This window comes from Nothoprocta perdicaria, unplaced genomic scaffold (genome assembly GCF_003342845.1).
Source record: "Nothoprocta perdicaria isolate Ctin4 unplaced genomic scaffold, notPer1 scaffold_58, whole genome shotgun sequence".
Lineage (NCBI taxonomy): Eukaryota > Metazoa > Chordata > Aves > Tinamiformes > Tinamidae > Nothoprocta > Nothoprocta perdicaria.
The window spans coordinates 3,913,122-3,932,364 of record NW_020455843.1 but is presented as its reverse complement, the minus strand read 5'-3'; the positions used below and the strand labels follow the sequence as shown (position 1 = coordinate 3,932,364).

The following is a 19,243-nucleotide window of genomic DNA, read 5'->3' as shown; positions in this document are numbered from 1 at the left end:
GTGGGGGCCCCGCGGGGCCGTGTCCGCCCCCCGAGCCCGTCCCGTCCCGCGCGGGGCGGCCCCGGCTCCGTTGCGGCTCGCGGGGCACTGCGGCATTCCCGGCGCTCCCGGTGCCACCCCGCGGTGCAGCCCCTGGCACTGGCACATCCCGGCCGCTCGGCAGCCCCAGAGCTGGGAGCACCCCGGGGTCCCAGAGCCCACGGCCTCTCGCGCTCGGGCACCTCCTGTTTCCCTCCAGTTCACCCCGGAATCGTGGGGTTCAGGCACCCCTGGGGACCTTGCTGCCCGGGTGTCCCCATTGTCACCATGTCCCAGTGCTTGCAGCAGCCCTGGGGACCTGGCGCAGTGACATGCCCAGTCGCGTCACCCCCCTGACATTCTGCATTGCATCGCGTTGCATCCGGGGCTCGCAGAATTCCCGGGGCTCGCAGAATTCCCGGGGCTCGCAGAATTCCCAGGGCTCACAGCCTTCCTGAAGCTCGCAGTCTTCCCGGGGCGCACAGCGTTCCCAGAGCTCACAGCATTCCCGGGGCTTGCAGCATTCCCAGCCTCCCCCTCCAGCCTCCCACCTGTGCCCATCCCCACGCTGGGCCGTCCCGGTGATGTCCCCTCCCCGGTGTCCCCATGCTTGGACATCCCGGGGCCTCCCTCCCCCCGGCCGGCGCATCCGCTGCTCCCGCCCCCGCGGCGCTGGGCCGGTGCCGCCGGGACAGCGTTGGTGGCAGTGCTGGTGGCGCCGGTGGCACCATGCTGCACTGCGTGCTGCACCGCGCCGCCCGCCTGCGCAAGGGCGACCCCGTGGCCAGCCTGACTTTCCGAGGTGAGGCCGTCCGGGCGCCGGGCGGGAGGATCCCGTGGGATGGGAGGCGCTTGGGGCGCTACGGGGACCGGCACTGAGCTCTGTCACCCGCTGGATGGTGGCAAAGCGGCCGAGTGACACAGGGAGGTGCCCCGTGGGACAGGGCACCCATGGGTGCTACCGGCTGCACTGGCCTCTTGCTGCTTCTGAATGTGGAACACCCAAAGAGCCCGTCTGGGGTCATCCCGGCGCTGCAGGCGCCCGAGGACGGAGCGCCCTGTTCCCGGGGCACCCATGGGTGTCACGGTTTGCAGGGACCCGGCCGGGCCGGAGCGAGGCGAGTTCTGCCCTGCAAAACGCTCCTTGCAGGAGGCGGTTTTAGGACAGCGTTTTCCAGCGGGTGAGAAATGTCCAGGATTTCAATAGGGAAGTGAAGGGGGAGCAGGGGTGCCGGGTGCCGGCAGCGCCCACTCCGGCCGGCAGCTCCTTCGGTTCCCGGCCGGAGATGGATCCACGGAATGTGGCGCCTGTGGAATGGGAAGAGGCAGTGCTGGGAATGCCGCGCGCCAGGGCAGCCTTTCCCTGCGAGAGGGCCCAGGAGCACTGAGTGATGGATGCACTGGGGTCCCTGCTCCCTGGGGATGCTCGGCGGAGCTCCGGCGCCCAGGAAGCATCCTATGGATCTGGCGCGCGCAGCTTTCCCGCTGGGAGCCCCGCGCTATTTCAGGACCGGAAGATCGAACGGCGTTTCTTTAAAATCCCAAATAGGAAAAGATTAATTTGGCAGCGCTTAGCTCGGGGCGGGGGTCGGGAATCGGGCCGGCGCTGCCGGCTCCGCGCCAGCGCTCCCGGCCGCCTCCATGGGCGCTCGGCCGCCTCCGGCCCTTGACTCACCGCTATTGTTCTCCCCTCGGCCGCCTCTTCCTTTTCCTCTTCCCCGGCGCTCCGGGTCCCGCGGGGCGGCTGCGGGGCCGGATATTCGGAGCTGGGGGGTCCGGGCCCCCGGCTCCCGTTTGGGTCCCCGCCGGGCTCCTGGCTGCGCATTCCAGGTCCCTCCTCTGCTCTGTTTTCACGGAGGGAAATGGGGACCGGGTGCATGGGAATGGTCACCTCGACAGCTCTGTGGCTTCCCAAACCCATCCTGCTGTCACCCCTTGGGCTCCTTCGAGTGGGAACGTGTCCCAACCAGAGCACCCCTGTTCCTCCCACCGGCCCCTCGGAGCCTCATCCTGCCCCGGGGCTCCCGTTTCCACCCAGTTTCCCTACGGAGGTACCCGGTTCCGCGGCCGTTCCCGCCGGGCTGGGGGTGCCCGGGGCGCAGGGAGGGCCCCGTCTCACCCGCCCGTTTCCCCCCTCGCAGGCGTGAAGAAGAAGACGAAAGTCATCAAGAACAACGTGAACCCCGTGTGGAACGAGGTGAGCGGCGGGCACAGCCGCCCAAGCCCTTCCCAAGCGCCCACGGCGGGAGAAGCCCCCGTCCCTGTTGGCATCCCGAGGGAGGGCTGGATGCAGCTCAACCCCATACGAGACAGCAGAGAATCCAACCAGGCCCCAGATTCTGCCATGGAAAAGGCCAGATGCAGGGATGAGCCAAGCGCTCCCGACCCGGCAGGGAGAAGGGCTGATCCTGCTCCCTGGCCCTTCCCTGTCACTGAGCATGGAGCAGGGCCGGGCACGCGGAGGAAAGGAGAACGCCGGGAATTCTGGTAGCTCCAGGGCTGTTTTATCCGTGAGGCCGCTCCCGAGGAGGAGGCTTTTCCCTCGCCGCCTTCTCCCGGCCTCGACCCTCTGTGTCCCGGTTAGCAGCGGGTCCGGTGGCCAACGCGCTGCGTTAGGTGGCTGCTCCCATCGTTCCCTCATCAGGGCTGCAAAACCACCCAAAGGGCCCTTGGCTCTTCCTTGATCCTGAGGGGAATCTCAGCTGGGAATGGTGCTAATGGGATCCCCAATGTTGCTGGGATAGCCAAGGGATCTCTGTTTTAGGGGAGCAGTTTTCCCGATAGCTGCTGCAATCTGGGACATCGCGCCCCACCGGGAGCTGCTGCGCGCGGCTCTGATCCCGGCTCCTCTCTCCTTTCTCCAGGGCTTCGAGTGGGATCTCAAGGGAATTCCCTTGGACCAGGATGCCGAGCTCACCGTGGTGGTGAAGGACCATGAGACCGTGGGCAGGAACAGGTAGGACCTTGCATGGGGGGGACAGCGGGGAGCTGCTGTGCAGAGCTGGGCACGTGCATGGATGGGTGTCCCCGTGCACGTGGATGGGTGTCCCAATGCACATGGATAGGTATCCCAGTGCACATGGGTGTCCCCGTGCACGTGGATGGGTGTCCCAATGCACATGGATAGGTATCCCAGTGCACATGAGTGTCCCCGTGCACGTGGATGGGTGTCCCCGTGCACGTGGATGTCCCCATGCACATGGATGGGTGTCCCGATGCATGTGGATGTCCCCATGCACATGGATGGGTGTCCCAATGCACATGGATGGGTGTCCCGATGCATGTGGATGTCCCCATGCACATGGATGGATGTCCCCATGCTGCGTGTCCATGCACACTCGTGCCAGGGTGGGAAGCTGCAGCCTGCCTTGCCCGTGGGTGCTCGCTCGGTGCGAGGCGGCGAGTGCCCTGTGCAGGCGGGAGGCGCCAGCCGCATTTCTGCCCTTTTTCACCCCAAAGCCGGGCCACAGAGCAGCCCCCCATTAGGGAGCAGTGCTGGGATGAGCGCGGGGCTGCCCGGCCCCTTCCCGGCGGCGGCGGCGTGGCCACGGTGGTGTTTGCACAAGGAGCAACGCGGCGCCGCTTCCTTTCTCACGGCCGCATCCGCGCGCGGCGCCGCCGCCTCCTCCGCTCCGGCCGCGCTCCCGCCTCCGGCTCCTTTCCCTGGGCTGAAGCGGCTCCTTGCTGGGGTGCCGAGCTGCTACTGCAGGAAGAGCCGTTGCAAAGGGACGGTGGGAGCCCCGCGGCTCCGCCAGCTGCCCGTGGGTGCCCTGCCATATCACAGAGTCCCAGGATGGCTGAGGTTGGCAAAGGGACCCCCAGGGATCCCCCAGCGCAGCCCCTGATCCACAGGGACACCCAGAGCTCGGGACACCCGCTCCATCCCGGCGCGGTGGCAGATCTGCAGAGCAGGAGCCTCCGCAGCTCCCTGGGCAGCCCGTTCCAGGGCAGCAGTTTTCCTGCTGGGGAGGCAAAACGGGATCCATGCTGCTCCAAATGCTCCCAGGCCGGAGCAGCTGCGGGGTTTGCTCTCGGGCAGGAGAGCTGGGTCTGATCCAGCCTGGTGACTTCGCACATCCCTATATATAGAAAAGGACAAACGGGAGAGGAATTTTGGTTCCCGAGCCAGGGAGACTTAAGTTGCTGGAGCCGGGGAGCGAGGTTTCCTTGGCTATCAGCAGCTATCTTGGTGCGTCCAGTGACCGCTGTCTGCTCCTGCTCCGTGGCCTGTTGGTGACGCGGCTTTTTGCCTTTTCTGCTGTTTGGGGAATAAAATAACCCCGTTGTGCGGGCCGCAACGCGGCTGCTCCGAGCGAGCTGCGAGGAGCAGCCCCGCTGGCGCCGCCCGCACACTCCCACTGCGGCGGGAAAGCGCCGTTTTGGGGAGAGAGAGGCCCTTTCCGTGCCGGATTGCGAGGGACATTGCGGGAGGAGGGGAGAGGACCCGCTCGGCAGCCGAAAGCTGCTCGAACCCCAGGTCTGACCTTGCAGAAGTGGCGAGGGAGGAAACAATGGCAGGAAGCCAAAAAGAAGTGAGTAAATAAATAAATCAGCCCAGCGGGAGGTTCCCAGGAGGGACCGGGGCTGCGAGCCCGGATGAGCACGGACACCACGTCCCGCTCCGGGGACACCCCGTTCACAGCGCTGGGATTCAGGGAGGGAAACCGCTGGAAATAACCAATTCCTGGGACAGGAAGGGTTAATCCCCAAAAAAATAACCCCCGGACCCAAAGAGAAAGCCGGGGTCAAGAACAAAGCCCCCGCAGGAGGCGCGGGCCGGGGATGTGGTGCGAGCCGCGCGGGCGTCACATCAGCGCTGGCCCCGGTGACTTCTCGTCCTTCCCGTCGAAGTCCCTGCGCCGTTGGCTTCTCCAGCGCTTTTATTTTTAGCGCCGCTGGCGCGGGGACGCCAGTGCTTTTTATAGCTCCTGGTTCCCGGAAAGGGCCCTTCCCTTGGAGGTGCTTCTCGTGCTGGAAGGGGAAGCCGGGCGATGGGTGCTGGAGCTGCCGTGGGCCAGGCGGGCAGCCCTGAGCCCGGCTCGGCAGGACGCGTCACCAAGCACCCGGGGGGATGAGCCAGCACCGTGGCTGCTCCCGAGCGGGTTGCACGCTTCCAGGAAGCGGGAATTCTCAGCAGCTGGGGCTCGTTGGTGTCCGAGCCGCAAGAGGGGAGATGGAAACAAGGGGCATAGGACAAGGGGCAGTGGGTGCAGGTTGAACCCCAGGAGGTTCCGTCTCCACGTGGGGAAGAACTTCCTTGGTGTGAGGGTGCAGAGCCCTGGCCCGGCTGCGCAGGGAGGCTGCAGATCCTGCTCTGCAGATCTCCCAACCTGCTGGGATGCGCCCGGGTGTTCTGGGTATCCCTGCTGGGGCAGGGGCTGGAATCAATGATCCCTAGAGGCCCCTTGCCCCCTCAACCCCCTGGGATCCTGTGCAAGGAGCCCTGGCCGCGCTGGAGCCCTTGGCCGCTGCAGCGGCTCCGTGCGTGTCGGGGCGCCGTGCTGGTGCCGACGCCGCTCTCCCGGCGCAGGTTCCTGGGAGAGGCCCGCGTGCCCCTGCGCGATGTGCTGTCCGCGCCCGGCCTCGCCGCCTCCTTCAACGTGCCCCTGCTCGACGCCAAGAAGCAGGACACGGGGGTGAGTCCCGCGCGGGGACGGCGCCCTTGGTGACCGGGGCGCACGGGCGCCTCGTGCCCAAACCGCCCCGGGTGCCGCCGCATCCCGGGTACCATGAGGTATGGGATGGCCCTGGAGCGGCGTTTCCCACAGCTCCGGAGCCTCTCCTTGCTCCTTCCCAGCAAGGAGACGCTGCCAGGAAAGTCGGGAGCGAGAGGAAGCGCCGCGCTCAGCCTGCCCTCGGCCTCACCTTCCGCCCTCCTCTTCCCCTCCCTTGGGACGAGGCGCCGTCGCCACGCGCATCCAGGGCTGCATCCAGGGCTGCTCCCGGGGGCTGTAGGCGGCAGCGGCTGCCCCAGCCCCGCGTCCCCGTGGAGGGGCCAGGGAGGCTCCGCTCGGCACCGTGCGCTGCCCGCGCCGGAGGTGTCTCCATGGCAGGAAGCGGCTGCCTTCCAATGCCGGCTCCCCCGGGGCTCTAATGGCCCCGATGGTTCCTCTTTGGCCTGGCGCTCGTCCACCCGCTGCCACATCCCAGCGCGGCGCCGCGATGCCCACGTGGCTCCTGGGAAGCCCTCAGTTCTCGTGATGCTTTCAGCCCCTCTCCTTCCCCCCTTTGCCCCCCTTTCCCCCCTTTCCCCCCTTTTCTCCCCTTTTCCCCACCTTTCCCCCCTTCTCCTAGCCTGGAGCTGCCGTTGGGTGGGAGCAGTGCCCCCCGGGCCAGCCATCCCTTCCTGCATGGTGGATCCCTGTCCTACTTCCCTCCCGCTCCGTTTGCGGAGTCGCTGCCACCTTCCTGTCCGCGTCCTCTGTGCCAGGAGTTGCCCGCGATGCCTCGGAGCAGCGTTCCTGATGCCCATCCTAACAACCTGCTCCCTTTTTCCCAGGCTTTCGTCATCCTGCAGGTGTCCTACGCGCCGCCGCCGGGAGCTGCCCCGCTCTTCCCGCCGCCCGCGCCCCCGGAGCCGGTGCCGGCGCCGGCCGCCGCGGAGCCTGACACGCTCACAGGTGAGGGGAGCCCTGCGCTCACGGCACCGGGACACCCTCATCCCTGCGCTCACGGCACTGGGACATCCCGATCCCTGTGCTCACGGCACCGGGACATCCCCATCCCTGGGCTCATGGCACCGGGACACCCTCATCCCTGCGCCCGTGGCACCGGGACACCCTCATCCCTCCGCTCCGGGCACTGGGACTTCCTCATCCCTGTGCGCTCGGCACCGTGACTGCCCGGAGCCGCCTCCTCAGCTGCCTCTTCCCCGCAGAGCCGGCCACCGAGGAGGACCTCGAGGACCAGCCCGTGACGGGCGACGAGACGGAGCCGCCGTCGGGGCCGCCGGCGGCCGAGCAGCCCGCGCTGCCCCGCAAGCCGCCCGCGCACCACGGCCTCAAGCGGAGGAAAAGCGCCCCCAAAAAGCCCCTGTCCGACAAGCCCCAGGACTTCCAGGTGAGCCGCGTCCCCCTGGGCCGCGGAAACGCTGCAGGAACCGTGCACGCTGCAGGGATGGCCCTTTCCCGCTGCAATCCCGCACGTTGCCTCTCTCCCTTCCCCAGCCTCGGGGTTTTGCAAACACAGTAACCCCTGGGAACACCCCTGGATGGGCTGAGCTTAAGGTGTCCAAGCTCAGTCTCCAACAACGAACCCTCGTCTTCGGCCAAAAGGCCCGTGGGGCTCTCGGTGCCTCCTCGTCCCCCTTGCGGCTCCAGCAGCCCGGGAGGCTCCCCCGCGTCCTCCCTCCTGCGGGGCCCTGACCCGCTGCTCTTTCCCTCTTTCCCTGCTCTTTCCCTGCTCTTTGCCTCCCCTCGGCTCCAGATCCGCGTGAGAGTCATCGAGGGCAGGCAGCTCCCCGGGGTCAACATCAAGCCCGTGGTGAAGGTCACGGCCGCGGGGCAGACCCGCAGGACCAGGATACGCAAGGGCAACAGCCCCTTCTTTGACGAGGTCAGCGGAGACTTCTGCTCGCGCTGGGCTTTGGGAAGGGCTCGGCTGTCTCATCCCCCAGCCCGCACACGATGCCACCTCACACGTCCCTCTGCCTTCTTCATTGCTCCTCTGAGAGCATTTGGAGCCCGCAGGAACATCCAGAAGTGGCTCTGCAGACAGCCACGGTGCAAGGACCTTGTGTTGGAGGAGGATGGGGCGGCCTCTTTTCAGTGCTGACCGTTCAGGGCTTTTTGGCGAAGCACCAAAAGTTCCACAGCAACTTAAGAAAACGTTTCTTAACAGTGAAGGTGTCAGAGCCCTGGCACAGGCTGCCAGGAGAGGTTGTGGAGTCTCCTTCTCTGGAGATCTTCCAAACCCGCTTGGACGCAGCCTAAGCCGTGTGCTCTGGGTGTCCCTGCATGTGCAGAGGGTTGGACTGGGTGATCCCTACGGGTCCCTTCCAACCCTAACGATTCTATGATTCCATGACCTTGCGCATCGAGATGCACAGGGAGCAGCCCCTCTTGGACACCTTCTCCAGGAGGGTTTTGCTACGCGCTGGGTGGGATCTCGTTTAGCAGGGCTGGAAAAGGGCTCTGAGCAGCAGAGCCCGGAGGTTGGGGACCCCCCGAAAGCAGGGCAGCCGCGTGGGTTGGAGCTGGGGTTGTCTGTGGCTGCTGGCAGACCTCGGTGTCGCCCGTCTCTCGTGCAGACCTTCTTCTTCAACGTGTTTGAGTCCCCGGCCGAGCTGTTCGATGCGCCCATCTTCATCACGGTGGGTTTTGGCAGCCCTCGCTGCCGGAGCTTGTCCCGTTCCCCGGCCCTGCATGTGCGGGTGGCTCTGGGCTGCGCTTCCTTGCAGAGCCGGGTTTAGTGTTGCCTGTCTTTCATGCCGCAGGTTGTGGATTCGCGGTCTTTCCGCACGGATTCAGTGATTGGGGAATTTCGGGTAAGGATTTTCCGTCTGCTCCTCCCTTGCCTTTTCGGCCGCTTTTACCCATCGCACAGGGTGAACGGTGCCGTTTGTTTTCCCTCTTGTTTTGCAGATGGATGTCGAGACGGTTTATTCTGAGCCAAGTGAGTGCGGCGGCTGCCGCAGGTGTTGGTGATCTGGGACAAGCTCAGCCCTTGCAGCCGCGGGATATTCCTCTGGGGAAAACCTTGTTGTGGGACCAAGGCGGGACATGCACGTGCACCCCCACTGCCTTGTACCTACACACGCAGGGATGCACGCACCTCCCTGCGCATTTATCTGTACTCACACGTGCGTTTATCCCTGTGCGCCTGCGCAGCTACGCGCAGCGAGAATGACAATAAACATCTACAAGCCGTACCCGCCCCGCTTGATTCCATATGTGAATCCACATATGTCGCTGGATCCATCAGCACCAGCCCTTGGCCGAGTCTATAGTGCTTATTTTCATTATTAAAACCCCAAAGCTGAGGACCAGGCTCCAGGCCAGCTCTGCACGCAGGGACGCTCACGGTTCTTGTCGTTCCTCTCCCGCAGAACACGCGTTTCTCAGGAAATGGCTCTTGCTGTCGGACCCCGAGGACTTTTCGGCGGGGGCCAAGGGCTACCTGAAAGTCAGTCTCTTTGTGCTGGGGCCTGGAGACGAAGCTCCTGTAAGTACCGGCCGGCCCTGCCCGAGACACCTTCCCGCGGCACCGCTCCTCTGCCACGGCCGGACCTTCGCACGCCGGGCCAAGGGCACAACCCGCCTTCAATGGGGCTTCCTGGTGGTTTGAGCCCACGTGCACGAGGTCACGGAGCAGCCCTGGTGCTCTTTGCAGGGAAGCCACGGCTTGCTTTGGGTCTTGCTTGGGCCTTGCTCCGCTTTCTGTAAGGAGTGGCGTGCATGGGTCACGGTGCTGGGTGCTGTAAGGAGCATCGTATGTGGGACATACATGGGACATACTGGGTGTCCTTCTGCTTGCGGGTCTCTGCTGCCCATGCCAGGGCTGTGGGAGAGGACTCGGTCCTCTCCTCCCGTCCTCATGGCTCCCGTCGTCCTGCAGATGGAGAAGAAGGAGATCTCGGAAGAGAAGGAGGACATCGAAGGGAACATCTTGCGTCCCACGGGGGTCGCCTTGAGAGGGGCTCACTTCTTACTGAAGGTCTTCAAGGCTGAGGACCTGCCGCAGAGTAAGTGCTGCCTGTGCCGGGTTGGAGCCACGGGATGGCCACGAGGGTTCGGATAGGGAGCAGCGCAGCGCGCTGCAAACAGAATCACAGAATATTCAAGGTTGGAAGGGACCTCTAGAGATCATCTAGTGATCATCTAGATCATCTCTAGCGATCAAACACCTTGTACATGCTGGCCAGCCTTTAGATACTGGGTCGTCTGCTGGTGTAGGCTGGTATTTGCCCTTCTGGGCTGGGTGGCCGTGCTGGGCACAGCAGTTCTCCCCTGGCAAGCTCAGCCTTGCTGGGGACCTGCCTTGAAGCAGTGCAGGGAGCTTGCCAGGGCATGGGGATGCAGTTTGTTATGGTGAAAAGAGCCTTATCCAGAGTGAAAAGAGCCTTATCCAGAGTCCCGGGATGAGCCTGGGCTTGCAGGGGGGATCCGGCTACTTGGAGGTGCCTCAACTCCCCTGGGAGGCTGAAACCTGCCCGCTCATGGGACCAGCTCTGGGATCTGGTGGATCTGGTGAGGGCTGGTGGGGCTTCTGTTCCCTGCTGGAATGGGACACCTCCCAGGTGCTCCTCCAAACAGCTGGGGGAGCTTCCAGCTCCTGTGCCAAGGATGGAGCCCTTTACTCAACAGGAGTGGCTGTGCTCGCCACACAGCCCTGGGAAAGCCGGAGTGCTCCGGGCCCCGGGACAGAGCCGAGGCCCTGGATGTGCTCAGCGGAGGTTTCCGCAGCCTCCGCAGGTGCTCAGAGACTCTTTCCTCTTCCAGTGGACGATGCCGTCATGGACAACGTGCGGCAGATCTTCGGCTTTGAGAGCAACAAGAAGAACCTGGTGGATCCCTTCGTGGAAGTCAGCTTTGCCGGCAAGACGGTGAGCGGCGGGATTGGGAAATCTCCCGCTTTCCAGTAACCTGCCCAGGAACATGGGCAACGGGGCCCGGACCCCCAAAAAGCCCAAGGGAATGGGAGCCTTTAATGTCAGGATGAGCCCTGGGACTGGCCTTGGTGGCCTCATCCATGCGATTCCCGTAATTCCGTGAGCACTGGGGGCTCAGCATCCTTGCTGCCCAGAAGGAATTTGGGCTCGGGATCCCGCTCGCGCCGGCTGTCATTTCCATGCTGGGCTCTTAGTGGAGCTGTTGTATTAAAAACAGCAGTGCGGAGGTTGGGCTCTCGGGACAGGGGTAGGATAAGGCAGGAGCAATTTTCCGGCCAGACCACGCTGCGCTTCTGGAAACTGCCGGGAACGGCGTTAAAATGTGGAAACTCTCCCTGTGGATCATCCCTGCAGGACGGCACGTGGGAGGGGACAGGCTAGGGAAGAAGAAGGATATTGTCCTGAGGAGATGGGGCTGGGTTCCTGGTGGCTCCGGAGTGAGCTCGGTCCTCCAGGCTGGCCCCTGGGACCCTCTTTTTGGAGTCATGGGAGTTTTCGGGAGTCTGTGTTGGGATGCAGCTGCTGAACGGCCCCTGTCTTGGGGGAACCTGAGGCTTTCTGGTCCGTGGGGACGGGAGCAGGGAAGTGTCGGGAGGGAGATGCTGGGGCCGGAGGGACCTGCCAGCCTGGGGGAGGCACGGAGAGGGATCCAGGTTTCCCCATGGAGGGGGCATTGCATCCAGGACCATGGTCCTTTCCGGAATGGAGCTTTCCTGGGAGTGGAGGAAGCCTCCTTAGTGCTGAGCACTGTCAATAAAGAGCCTTTAGGCAGAGGCACCTTTGCCGTGCGGGCAGGAGAGGGCTTGGCAGGGCGCTGGGTGCCCGGACCGTCCGTGCGCTCCGGGCACTGACTTGTCCCGCCTTTCCCCCGCTGCAGCTCTACTCGAAGATCCTGGAGAAGAACGCCAACCCGCAGTGGAACCAGACCCTCGTGCTGCCCGCCATGGTGAGGGCGACGGCGCGAGCCCGGCCGGGCCCCGGGCCACGAGCCGCCTCTCACCGCTGCCCTCCCCTTCCCCTAGTTCCCTTCCATGTGTGAGAGGATGCGGATCCGCGTCACGGACTGGTGAGCAGGGAGGTGGCACCGTGAGTGTGCGGTGGTGCCGGAGCGCGTGGTGGCACTGGGAGCGCGTGGCGGCACCGGGAGCTCGCGGTGGTGCGGGATTGAGTGGTGCCGGAGTGCGTGGTGGCACCAGGAGCCCGCAGCGGTGCCGGAGCGCGTGGTGGCACCGGGAGCCCACGGCGGTGCCGGAGCCTGTGGCGGCACCGGGAGCCTGTGGTGGTGCCGGCTTGAGTGGTGCCGGCGCGCACGGCGGTGCCGGAATGAGCAGTGGTGGAGCTCGTGGCGGCACCGGGAGCCCGTGGCGGTGCCGGATCGAGCGGTGCCGGAGCGTGCGGCGGTGCTGGATCGAGCGGTGCCGGAGCGCACGGCGGCACTGGGTGTCCGTGGCGGTGCCAGATGGAGCGGTGCCGGAGCGCGTGGCGGTGCCGGAGCGCGCGGTGCTGCCGCTGACCCGCGGGCCCTTGCAGGGACCGGCTCACGCACAACGACGTCGTGGGCACCGCCTTCCTGCGCATGTCGAGGATCTCGGCGCCCGGCGGGGAGCTGGAGGGTGAGCTGGAGCGCGCGCTGCCGGCTGCGCCTCGCGCTTGGCTTGGGAATGACGGCCGGGATGGGCCCTGCGAGGTCTCTGTGTCTCCACAAGCGGCTGCTCCGGGGCTGGGTGCAACCCGCTCCGTCCCGCGGCTTGTCCTTGCTGCTGGCCGAGGGCCGTCGCAGTGCCAGGGATGGGGGCTCGGCTCCGGCAGCGGCAGCCTGGGCTGGAGGAGGCGTCTCAAGCCCCAGCGACCCCCGAAGCGGGAGGGCCCATTCACAGGCTCCAGCAGCATCCGGGCAATGCCAACGTTGTCACCTCTGCCAGGCGTTGGGACGGGATCTGGGCCTGCTTGGGGACGTTTTGGGGCTGGGAGCAGAGGCTGCTCCAGCGCACGAGTGACGCAGGCTGCTCCGTAGCATCCTCACCCTGCCTGTTCCTCCTCTGTGTCTGTGCCCTGCAAGACTAACCCCTGGCACGAGCGCGGCTCAGAGGTGCCCAAGCAGATGCTCCGCAGGGCAGCTCCGCATGCGCAGCGTGGATGTGGGGTTTGGGGGGCACCCCGGGTGCCCCAGCAGAGCCTCGTGCCCCGCGGCTCCTCCTGGCAATGCAGCATGTGGAAGCTTGAGGACGGAGCCTCATATCTGCTCCCGAGGCCGCATTTTGCACGAGCTCTGCCGCTGTGCTGCCTCGCAGCCTCCCTTCCCTTCCTGGGGTGTCGGGGAGCCGGAGCCCGCAGCGCCCGCTCTGTCCCGCGGCCCAGCTCCTAACCTTCTCTCCATCTCTTTACGCCTCAGGCGAGTTCCCCGCTCTCGCGGAGCCCCTGAAAGCCGCACACCGTACGTGCCCGTAGCCTCTCGGTCGCGGTCGCCGCCGGGTGGTTTGCCCTCCGTTTTAGCTGCCGTTTTGGCTGCGGCCTTGGACGGAGCTGGCAGAGCAGAGGCTCTGCTGCGCCCCAGCCCGGGCGCCTCCACGCCTCGTCCTTGTCCTCCCGCCCGGCCTGTCCAAGGGCCTCTGGAAGAAGGGGTTGGTTGGGACGGGCCGAGCGGGGACGGTCCCCGGTGTCCCGCTCCGGCGGGGTCGGGGTGCCCCTTTGGGGTGGTGATGCTCAGCCAGGCTGTGTCACCATGCAGGCTCCGCAGGGCGCCCGCTGCTTTGGGCATCCCGAGGACGGGAGCCCTCTGGCCCTGGGCGCTCCGTGAAACGAGCGGGTCTGGGCTGAGCACGGCCCGACTGGGAGCGCTGGCCGAGCGCGCCCGGGGCCAGCGCCGCTTCTCCAGGAGGAGCTGGAGAGCAGAGGGGATGGAGAGCTCGGCCCGGGGCCGCTGCCCTCTCCTTGGGCTGGCTGGAGGAGTGCAGCTTAACAAGGCGCCGCTCAGCAGTGGCCCCGATGGGCGCCGATGCTGCGGGACGTCAGCAAGCTGCACGAGCTGGTGCAGCGGCAGCGGCCCCGTGACGTGGCCCGGCAGCGCCCATGAGACGGGGTGGGGAGGCGCCGGTCCTGCCTCGCTAACCGCTCTTTCCCTGTGGTCTCCAGTGGACGATGGACTCGGGTTCCTGCCCACCTTCGGCCCCTGCTACATCAACCTCTACGGCAGCCCCAGGGAGTTCACCGGCTTCCCGGACCCTTACGAGGCGCTCAACCTGGGCAAGGTGACGGAGGCTCCTGGGGCCTCGAGGAGCATCCTCGGCTCCTCGAAACACGGAGCATCCTTGCGTGCCAAGCGAAGGCTGTTGCTAACCCGAGGAGGCTGCCCTGCGTTCCCTGCCACTAGTTCCTCCTGCTGCCTTAAACCTGCCGGGCTCCCGGCTCTGCTCCCCGCCTTGAGCTTGCAGCAATAGGTCGCTTGCAAACCGGGGGCCCGGGGCTCCCGCGAGGCCGCCCCCCTGCTCCTAACAGCGGCCTCCGGCCTCCCCCAAGGGCGAGGGCGTCGCGTACCGGGGCCGGCTGCTCGTGGAGCTGCAGACCAAGCTGGCGGAGCATGCGGAGCAGAAGGTGGAGGACATCCCCGCCGAGGACGTCGTGCGCGTGGAGGTAGCGGCGGGCAGCGCCCCGGGCGGCGGGCGCGAGGCCGTTCCCGCGGCGCCGTGGCCTCCCCTCGGCCCCTCTCGCAGAAGTACCTGCGGCGCAGGAAGTACTGCCTCTTCGCCGCCTTCTACTCGGCCACCATGCTGCAGGACGTGGACGACGCCGTCCAGTTCGAGGTCAGCATGGGCAACTACGGCAACAAGTTCGACACCACGTGCCTGCCGCTGGCCTCCACCACGCAGTACAGCCGGGCCGTGTTCGACGGTGAGCGGGGCCCTCGTGGGGGTCCTCTCCAAGCCCCTTAGTACAGCGGTGCTGCAGAGGAGCCGCCCGTGCCCTCATCCACGCCCGTGTCCGTGCTTCCTTGGCCGGGTGATTGGGGTGGTCTCCTGGGCGCTCCCAGGGGTCCAGCCTTTGGACCTCTGCAGTTGATGGTGGGACCTGCGCAGGGAACTGGGGGCTCCTGGGTCCAGCTCGTGCTGCCTCCTGTCCTCGCTGCGAGGTAGGGAGCAGCGCAGAGGTCCGTGCGTGTCCGTTTGGACCGTGCTAAGCGCTGTGTTACTGCATGTGGGGCTCGGGAAAGATGATCCACGTCATCCTGCACACGAGCAATGCCCGGGGCTCCGCGTTCCCTGCGCTCCGGCGCGGGGATCCAGCCGTCCCTCCTCCGTGTCCTCCAGGCTGCCACTACTACTACCTGCCCTGGGGCAACGTGAAGCCCGTCGTGGTGCTCTCGTCCTACTGGGAGGACATCAGCTACCGCATGGACGCGCAGAACCTGCTGCAGCACGCGGCCGAGCGCCTGGTGGGTCCCGCGGCGCCCGCGCTTCCCCTTCCCATTAACGGTCCCAGGGGAGCCCTGCCAGCGCCCAGCGCGGCCGGGCACCTGCCCTGCCATGGGGAGAAGGAACTGGAGAGGAGAAAGGGAAACTGAGGCACGGAGAGCGGCCGGAGCAGAGGGATGAGCCTGGGGGTGTGGGTTGGACCCATGTGGTGTGGATATCCGTCACCTGCATATTGCTCTTGCTGGTGTCCCTGGTGTTGTCAGGACTGGGCTGGGGCTCGTGCTGCGCCCATGGGACAGGAGAGGGGCTGCAGAGCCCGGCTTTGCTGGCTGCGGGAGAGAGGGCCCTTCCTCGGCCCGGAGCAGCTCCGGGGAAACCTGCTGCAATTCCCAGCTTTTCCCCGCTGCGGGAGCTGCAGCAAGGAGCAGAGCGGGGGCTGCGGTGGCGGCGCTGGGCGCTCGTGGCCACCAGCAGGAAGGTGCAGGGAGGAAGGTCGGGGCTGCGGGAGCGGCTCCGCTCCGTGTCCCCCGTGTATCCTGCCCTCCTCCCGGCGCTCCGTAGGAAGCCAACCTGGAGAACATCCGCGTGGCGCTCAAGGCCAACCGCTCCCCGGGCGACCTGGACGCGCTGCTTGCCCAGCTGCTGGACGACCTCATCGCCGACTGCAGGTACCTCCTGCCCGCCTCCCCGGGAGCCCCTTCCAGCCTCTCTCTGTGCAAGAACAGTTATTTACGTGGGAAGGGATGACTTCGCTTTTTTTTTTTTTTTCTGTTTTTAGTTATTTATTTATTCTCAAAAAGGCCAGTCGTTTGCTAATGTTTACTTCAAAGCTTGCCGAGCCAAGGCACGGAGTTGAAAGGGTGACATTTAAAGCGAGGCATAAATTTGCACCCTTGCATCTTGGCCCACCTGAGTGAGCTTCATTGTCCAGCAAGGGAAGCCCTCACCCAGGGCCACCTCGTGTTCCTCCTTCTCCAGGGAGGTGCCACCCTCAAATACACACTTCCAGTGGTGTGACCTGGGCTTGGCCACCCCGTGTTGTGCTCTTGGCCCATAGAATGGGGAGCTCTGGAGCATCTTTGGCTTTCGGAGCTGTTCTGAAGCGCTTGAAGCTTCACGACAGGGTCAGGATGGTCCTTCCTTTGAGAAGCATCGGGCTCGGTGGGAGCTGAGGAACCACCGTTTGGCCATCCCGTTTTATTCCAAGGACACCTTGGTTCTCCATGGAAATTGGTTTGGGGGGTTACCTCGTTGGGAGCCTTCAACTGTGGTTCCCCTTCAGCTCTGAGCGTATCTCCATGTGGAGGGGAGCTGGTGGCCACCAAGCCGCTTTGCTGCTGTGCGGGGTGGGTCGTGGTCCTTCTTGTCAGGAGAGAGCGGGAACGTGGCCCCCTTGGCTGTCCTGCATGTTCCGCGGGCCCCGAGAGCCGCCCCTTCCATGATGCTGGGACACTCGGTCCGCCCTGCTCCCCCGGGGATGGGAGGGCTGCTGCTGCACCCACTGCCAGGGTGTCGCGTCCCTCCTCCCCACGCTCGTTGAAGGACCCGGAGGTGAACCTCCCTGCTCCGTGCCGAGCTCCCGCGGCTCCTGCTTCCCTGGGAGCAGCAGCCAGCGCCGGGCTGTGCCGTGACGGTGACGTCCCATTGCGGGCGCTCTTGGAGCTTCCCTGGCCTCGTGCCCTGTTGTCCCCTCTGCTGCTGGGCACCTGAACCCTCTGCCAAGAGCTGCTCTTGCCCCGGCCTCTGCCAACGCGTGGGAGCATTGGGAGCGTGGGAAGTGCCACGGACAGGAGCCGGGCAGGAAACCGGGACAGTCAGGAGGCTGCGACGGAGTCTCCGAGCGAGCCCGGCCCTCGGCGAGCCGCTGGGATCCATCCCAGAACCCGGCTCGTCTTTCTGCCATGCAGGTGGCTCTGGTGCAGCATCCCAGGGGACAGCGTCCCGCTGCCTCCGTGCTTCTCACAGAGCGGCCCCGGGACCTCCTTTCCCTGCTGCTTCCCTGCAGGACGAGGCGGAGGACCCCGGCCCTGCCGCTCCATGGCTGGTGCCCCTTCCTGGCTTGGCATTGGCATTGGCGTTGGCCGTGGCGGGCCCCAGCCCAGCCCCTTCAGGCTTCCCATCGTTCAATCAGGAAGCTCAGCATCCTTGATCCTGCCTAGCAATTCCTGCCCGAATTACTTGGGATTTGCTGCTCTTTGCTCTCTGTCTTCCAAGTCTTCTGCCTTTGATGCAGGAGAGATCCCCTGCGGAGACAAGTCCCGGCCCAAGGCTCCTTCGTGTCAGACGCCCATTCCGAGAACCGGGCCACTTGATTTTACTATGAGAAATGCTTCTCTCAGTCACTTTCTTGCAGTTATAATATCCGCTTGAAAAGGGGCATTATTAGTTTTTTAATGCTTTCAGTGTTTATTTCCCCAACTTTTTTTGGACTCGCTTTGTTGTGCTTTCAGCATTTAATTTGCTAAAGCCTGTTCTTTTTTTCTTTTTTTTTTTTTTTTCCAGTTTGAACACGGCTTTGTTTAATCGGTCGGGGTTTTACAAGTCTCCCCTTGGCCCAGGGCACACGTGTTCTCTCATGCAGGGTGCTGGTCGCGCACCGCCCGCTAGCTTTAACCCGTGTTAAAGTTAAAACTGCTCCTCCTTCTTGCAGCTTCTGACCAAGTTTGCTCCTGTCGGGGCAGTGCTAGAGGAAAGAGACCTACCTCTTCCCAAGGATAAATCGGAGGTTGTACTTGAGAGAGAGGAAAGAGAAGGAAGCGACCCCTTCTCCTACCTGGCTGGGCTCTCTTGCTAGAAACAGCCACGTTACTGAGCTTTTATGTAGAAAATCACAATTTTGTTTGCAAGTTAGTCCAGAAGAAGTCAATAGCATGAGGCAACCTGCACAGACCCTCTCTTTGTTTGTGGAATGCTGTTTTTGCTGACATGGTGCAGAACGTCCCACCTCTCCTTTTCTCTTTCCATCCTACCTGGGCTCCCTGCTCTGTGTTGATAACGTGGCTTTAAGGGCCTCGTGTGGACAGCAGGTCCTCCTGTGCTGGGCACCGCCTGGGGCCGTGGGGTAGCAGGCAGCGTAGGGATGGCTTCGTGGTTGTGTTTTGAAGGGCTTTTCCATAATGATCCCGTGATCTCCAGCGCGTCCGTCTTGGAGAGCCGAGCCAAGCTCAGGCAGGGCATGCCCCAAGCGTCTCCGTTGGGAGCCGCGAGCCCCGGCGGGTTCCTGACGCCGGCGTGTGCGCTCCCCGCAGGCAGCAGCTGCCCGACGTGGCGGGGCGGCCGAGCAGCACCCAGCTGGACCAGCAGCTGCACCGCCTGCGCGGCGCGCACCTGGAGCGGGTGCTGCGCGCCGCGCTCCGGCTCAAGCACGAGGAGGGCGCGGGCCTCGGCGCCGCGCTCGAGGAGGCCGACGAGTGGCTGGGCCGCCTCCGGGCCGTGGCCGAGGAGGTAACGCTGCGGCTGGACGCGGGCGGCGGCGCGACGCGGGCGGCTTCCCCGTCCCATCGCGACCAGCAGAGCCTAGGGGTGACCTGCTGGGGGGCAGCTCTTGGGGGTCCTGGGGACACCAAGGTGCCCGTGGGGCAGCWGSGCCYGGTGGCCAAGGAGGCCAATGGGCTCCTGGCTGCATGGGCAGGACGTTGGCAGCAGGGCAGGGAGGGATCCTGATCCTGCCCCTCTGCTCAGCCCTGGGGAGCCCAAACCTGGAGCACAGGGGGCAGCTCCGGGCTCCCCAGGACCGGGGGGACGGGGAGCTGCTGGAGAGGGGCCAGCGCAGAGCGACAGGGATGGGGAAGGGCCTGGAGCAGCTCGGGGGAGCGGAGCCCGAGTGAGGCTGGCGAGGAGGAGGCCGAGAGGGCCCTGGTCAGTGTGCCCGCGCACCCGAGGGGAGGACGGAGGGAGGAAGGGCCGAGCTCTGCTCCGGGGTGGCCGGTGCCAGGACCAGGGCCAGTGGGTGCAGGTTGGACCCCGGGCAGCTCCATGTGCCCGTGGGGAAGAACAAGGTGACTGTGAGGAGGGTGCCCAGCCCTGGCCAGGCTGCAGATCCTGCTCTGCAGATCTGCCAACGCGCCGGGATGGAGCGGGTGTCCCGTGCCCTGGGTGTCCCTGTGGAGCAGGGGCTGCGCTGGGGGATCCCTGGGGGTTCCTGCCAACCTCAACCATCCCGGGACTCTGCGAAACCTGGTGGCAGCTCCTGCACTGGGACATGCCC

General features: G+C 65.2%; 1 protein-coding gene across 1 annotated transcript in view; it reads left to right on the top strand.

The window, feature by feature from the left end:
- Positions 1-747: 747 nt before the first annotated feature.
- Positions 748-19,243, top strand: part of DYSF (dysferlin) — a 79,785-nt gene continuing 61,289 nt past the window's right edge. The window contains exons 1-23 of the mRNA XM_026048862.1: positions 748-820; positions 2,160-2,215; positions 2,883-2,974; positions 5,549-5,654; positions 6,518-6,638; positions 6,896-7,077; positions 7,444-7,572; positions 8,267-8,329; positions 8,453-8,503; positions 8,601-8,631; positions 9,065-9,180; positions 9,574-9,700; positions 10,458-10,561; positions 11,505-11,573; positions 11,650-11,693; positions 12,158-12,240; positions 13,020-13,061; positions 13,760-13,875; positions 14,144-14,257; positions 14,338-14,515; positions 14,932-15,056; positions 15,598-15,704; positions 18,285-18,480. Coding sequence (XP_025904647.1) covers positions 748-820; positions 2,160-2,215; positions 2,883-2,974; positions 5,549-5,654; positions 6,518-6,638; positions 6,896-7,077; positions 7,444-7,572; positions 8,267-8,329; positions 8,453-8,503; positions 8,601-8,631; positions 9,065-9,180; positions 9,574-9,700; positions 10,458-10,561; positions 11,505-11,573; positions 11,650-11,693; positions 12,158-12,240; positions 13,020-13,061; positions 13,760-13,875; positions 14,144-14,257; positions 14,338-14,515; positions 14,932-15,056; positions 15,598-15,704; positions 18,285-18,480 — 2,325 coding nt within the window. The remainder of the gene's footprint in view (positions 821-2,159; positions 2,216-2,882; positions 2,975-5,548; positions 5,655-6,517; positions 6,639-6,895; positions 7,078-7,443; positions 7,573-8,266; positions 8,330-8,452; positions 8,504-8,600; positions 8,632-9,064; positions 9,181-9,573; positions 9,701-10,457; positions 10,562-11,504; positions 11,574-11,649; positions 11,694-12,157; positions 12,241-13,019; positions 13,062-13,759; positions 13,876-14,143; positions 14,258-14,337; positions 14,516-14,931; positions 15,057-15,597; positions 15,705-18,284; positions 18,481-19,243) is intronic.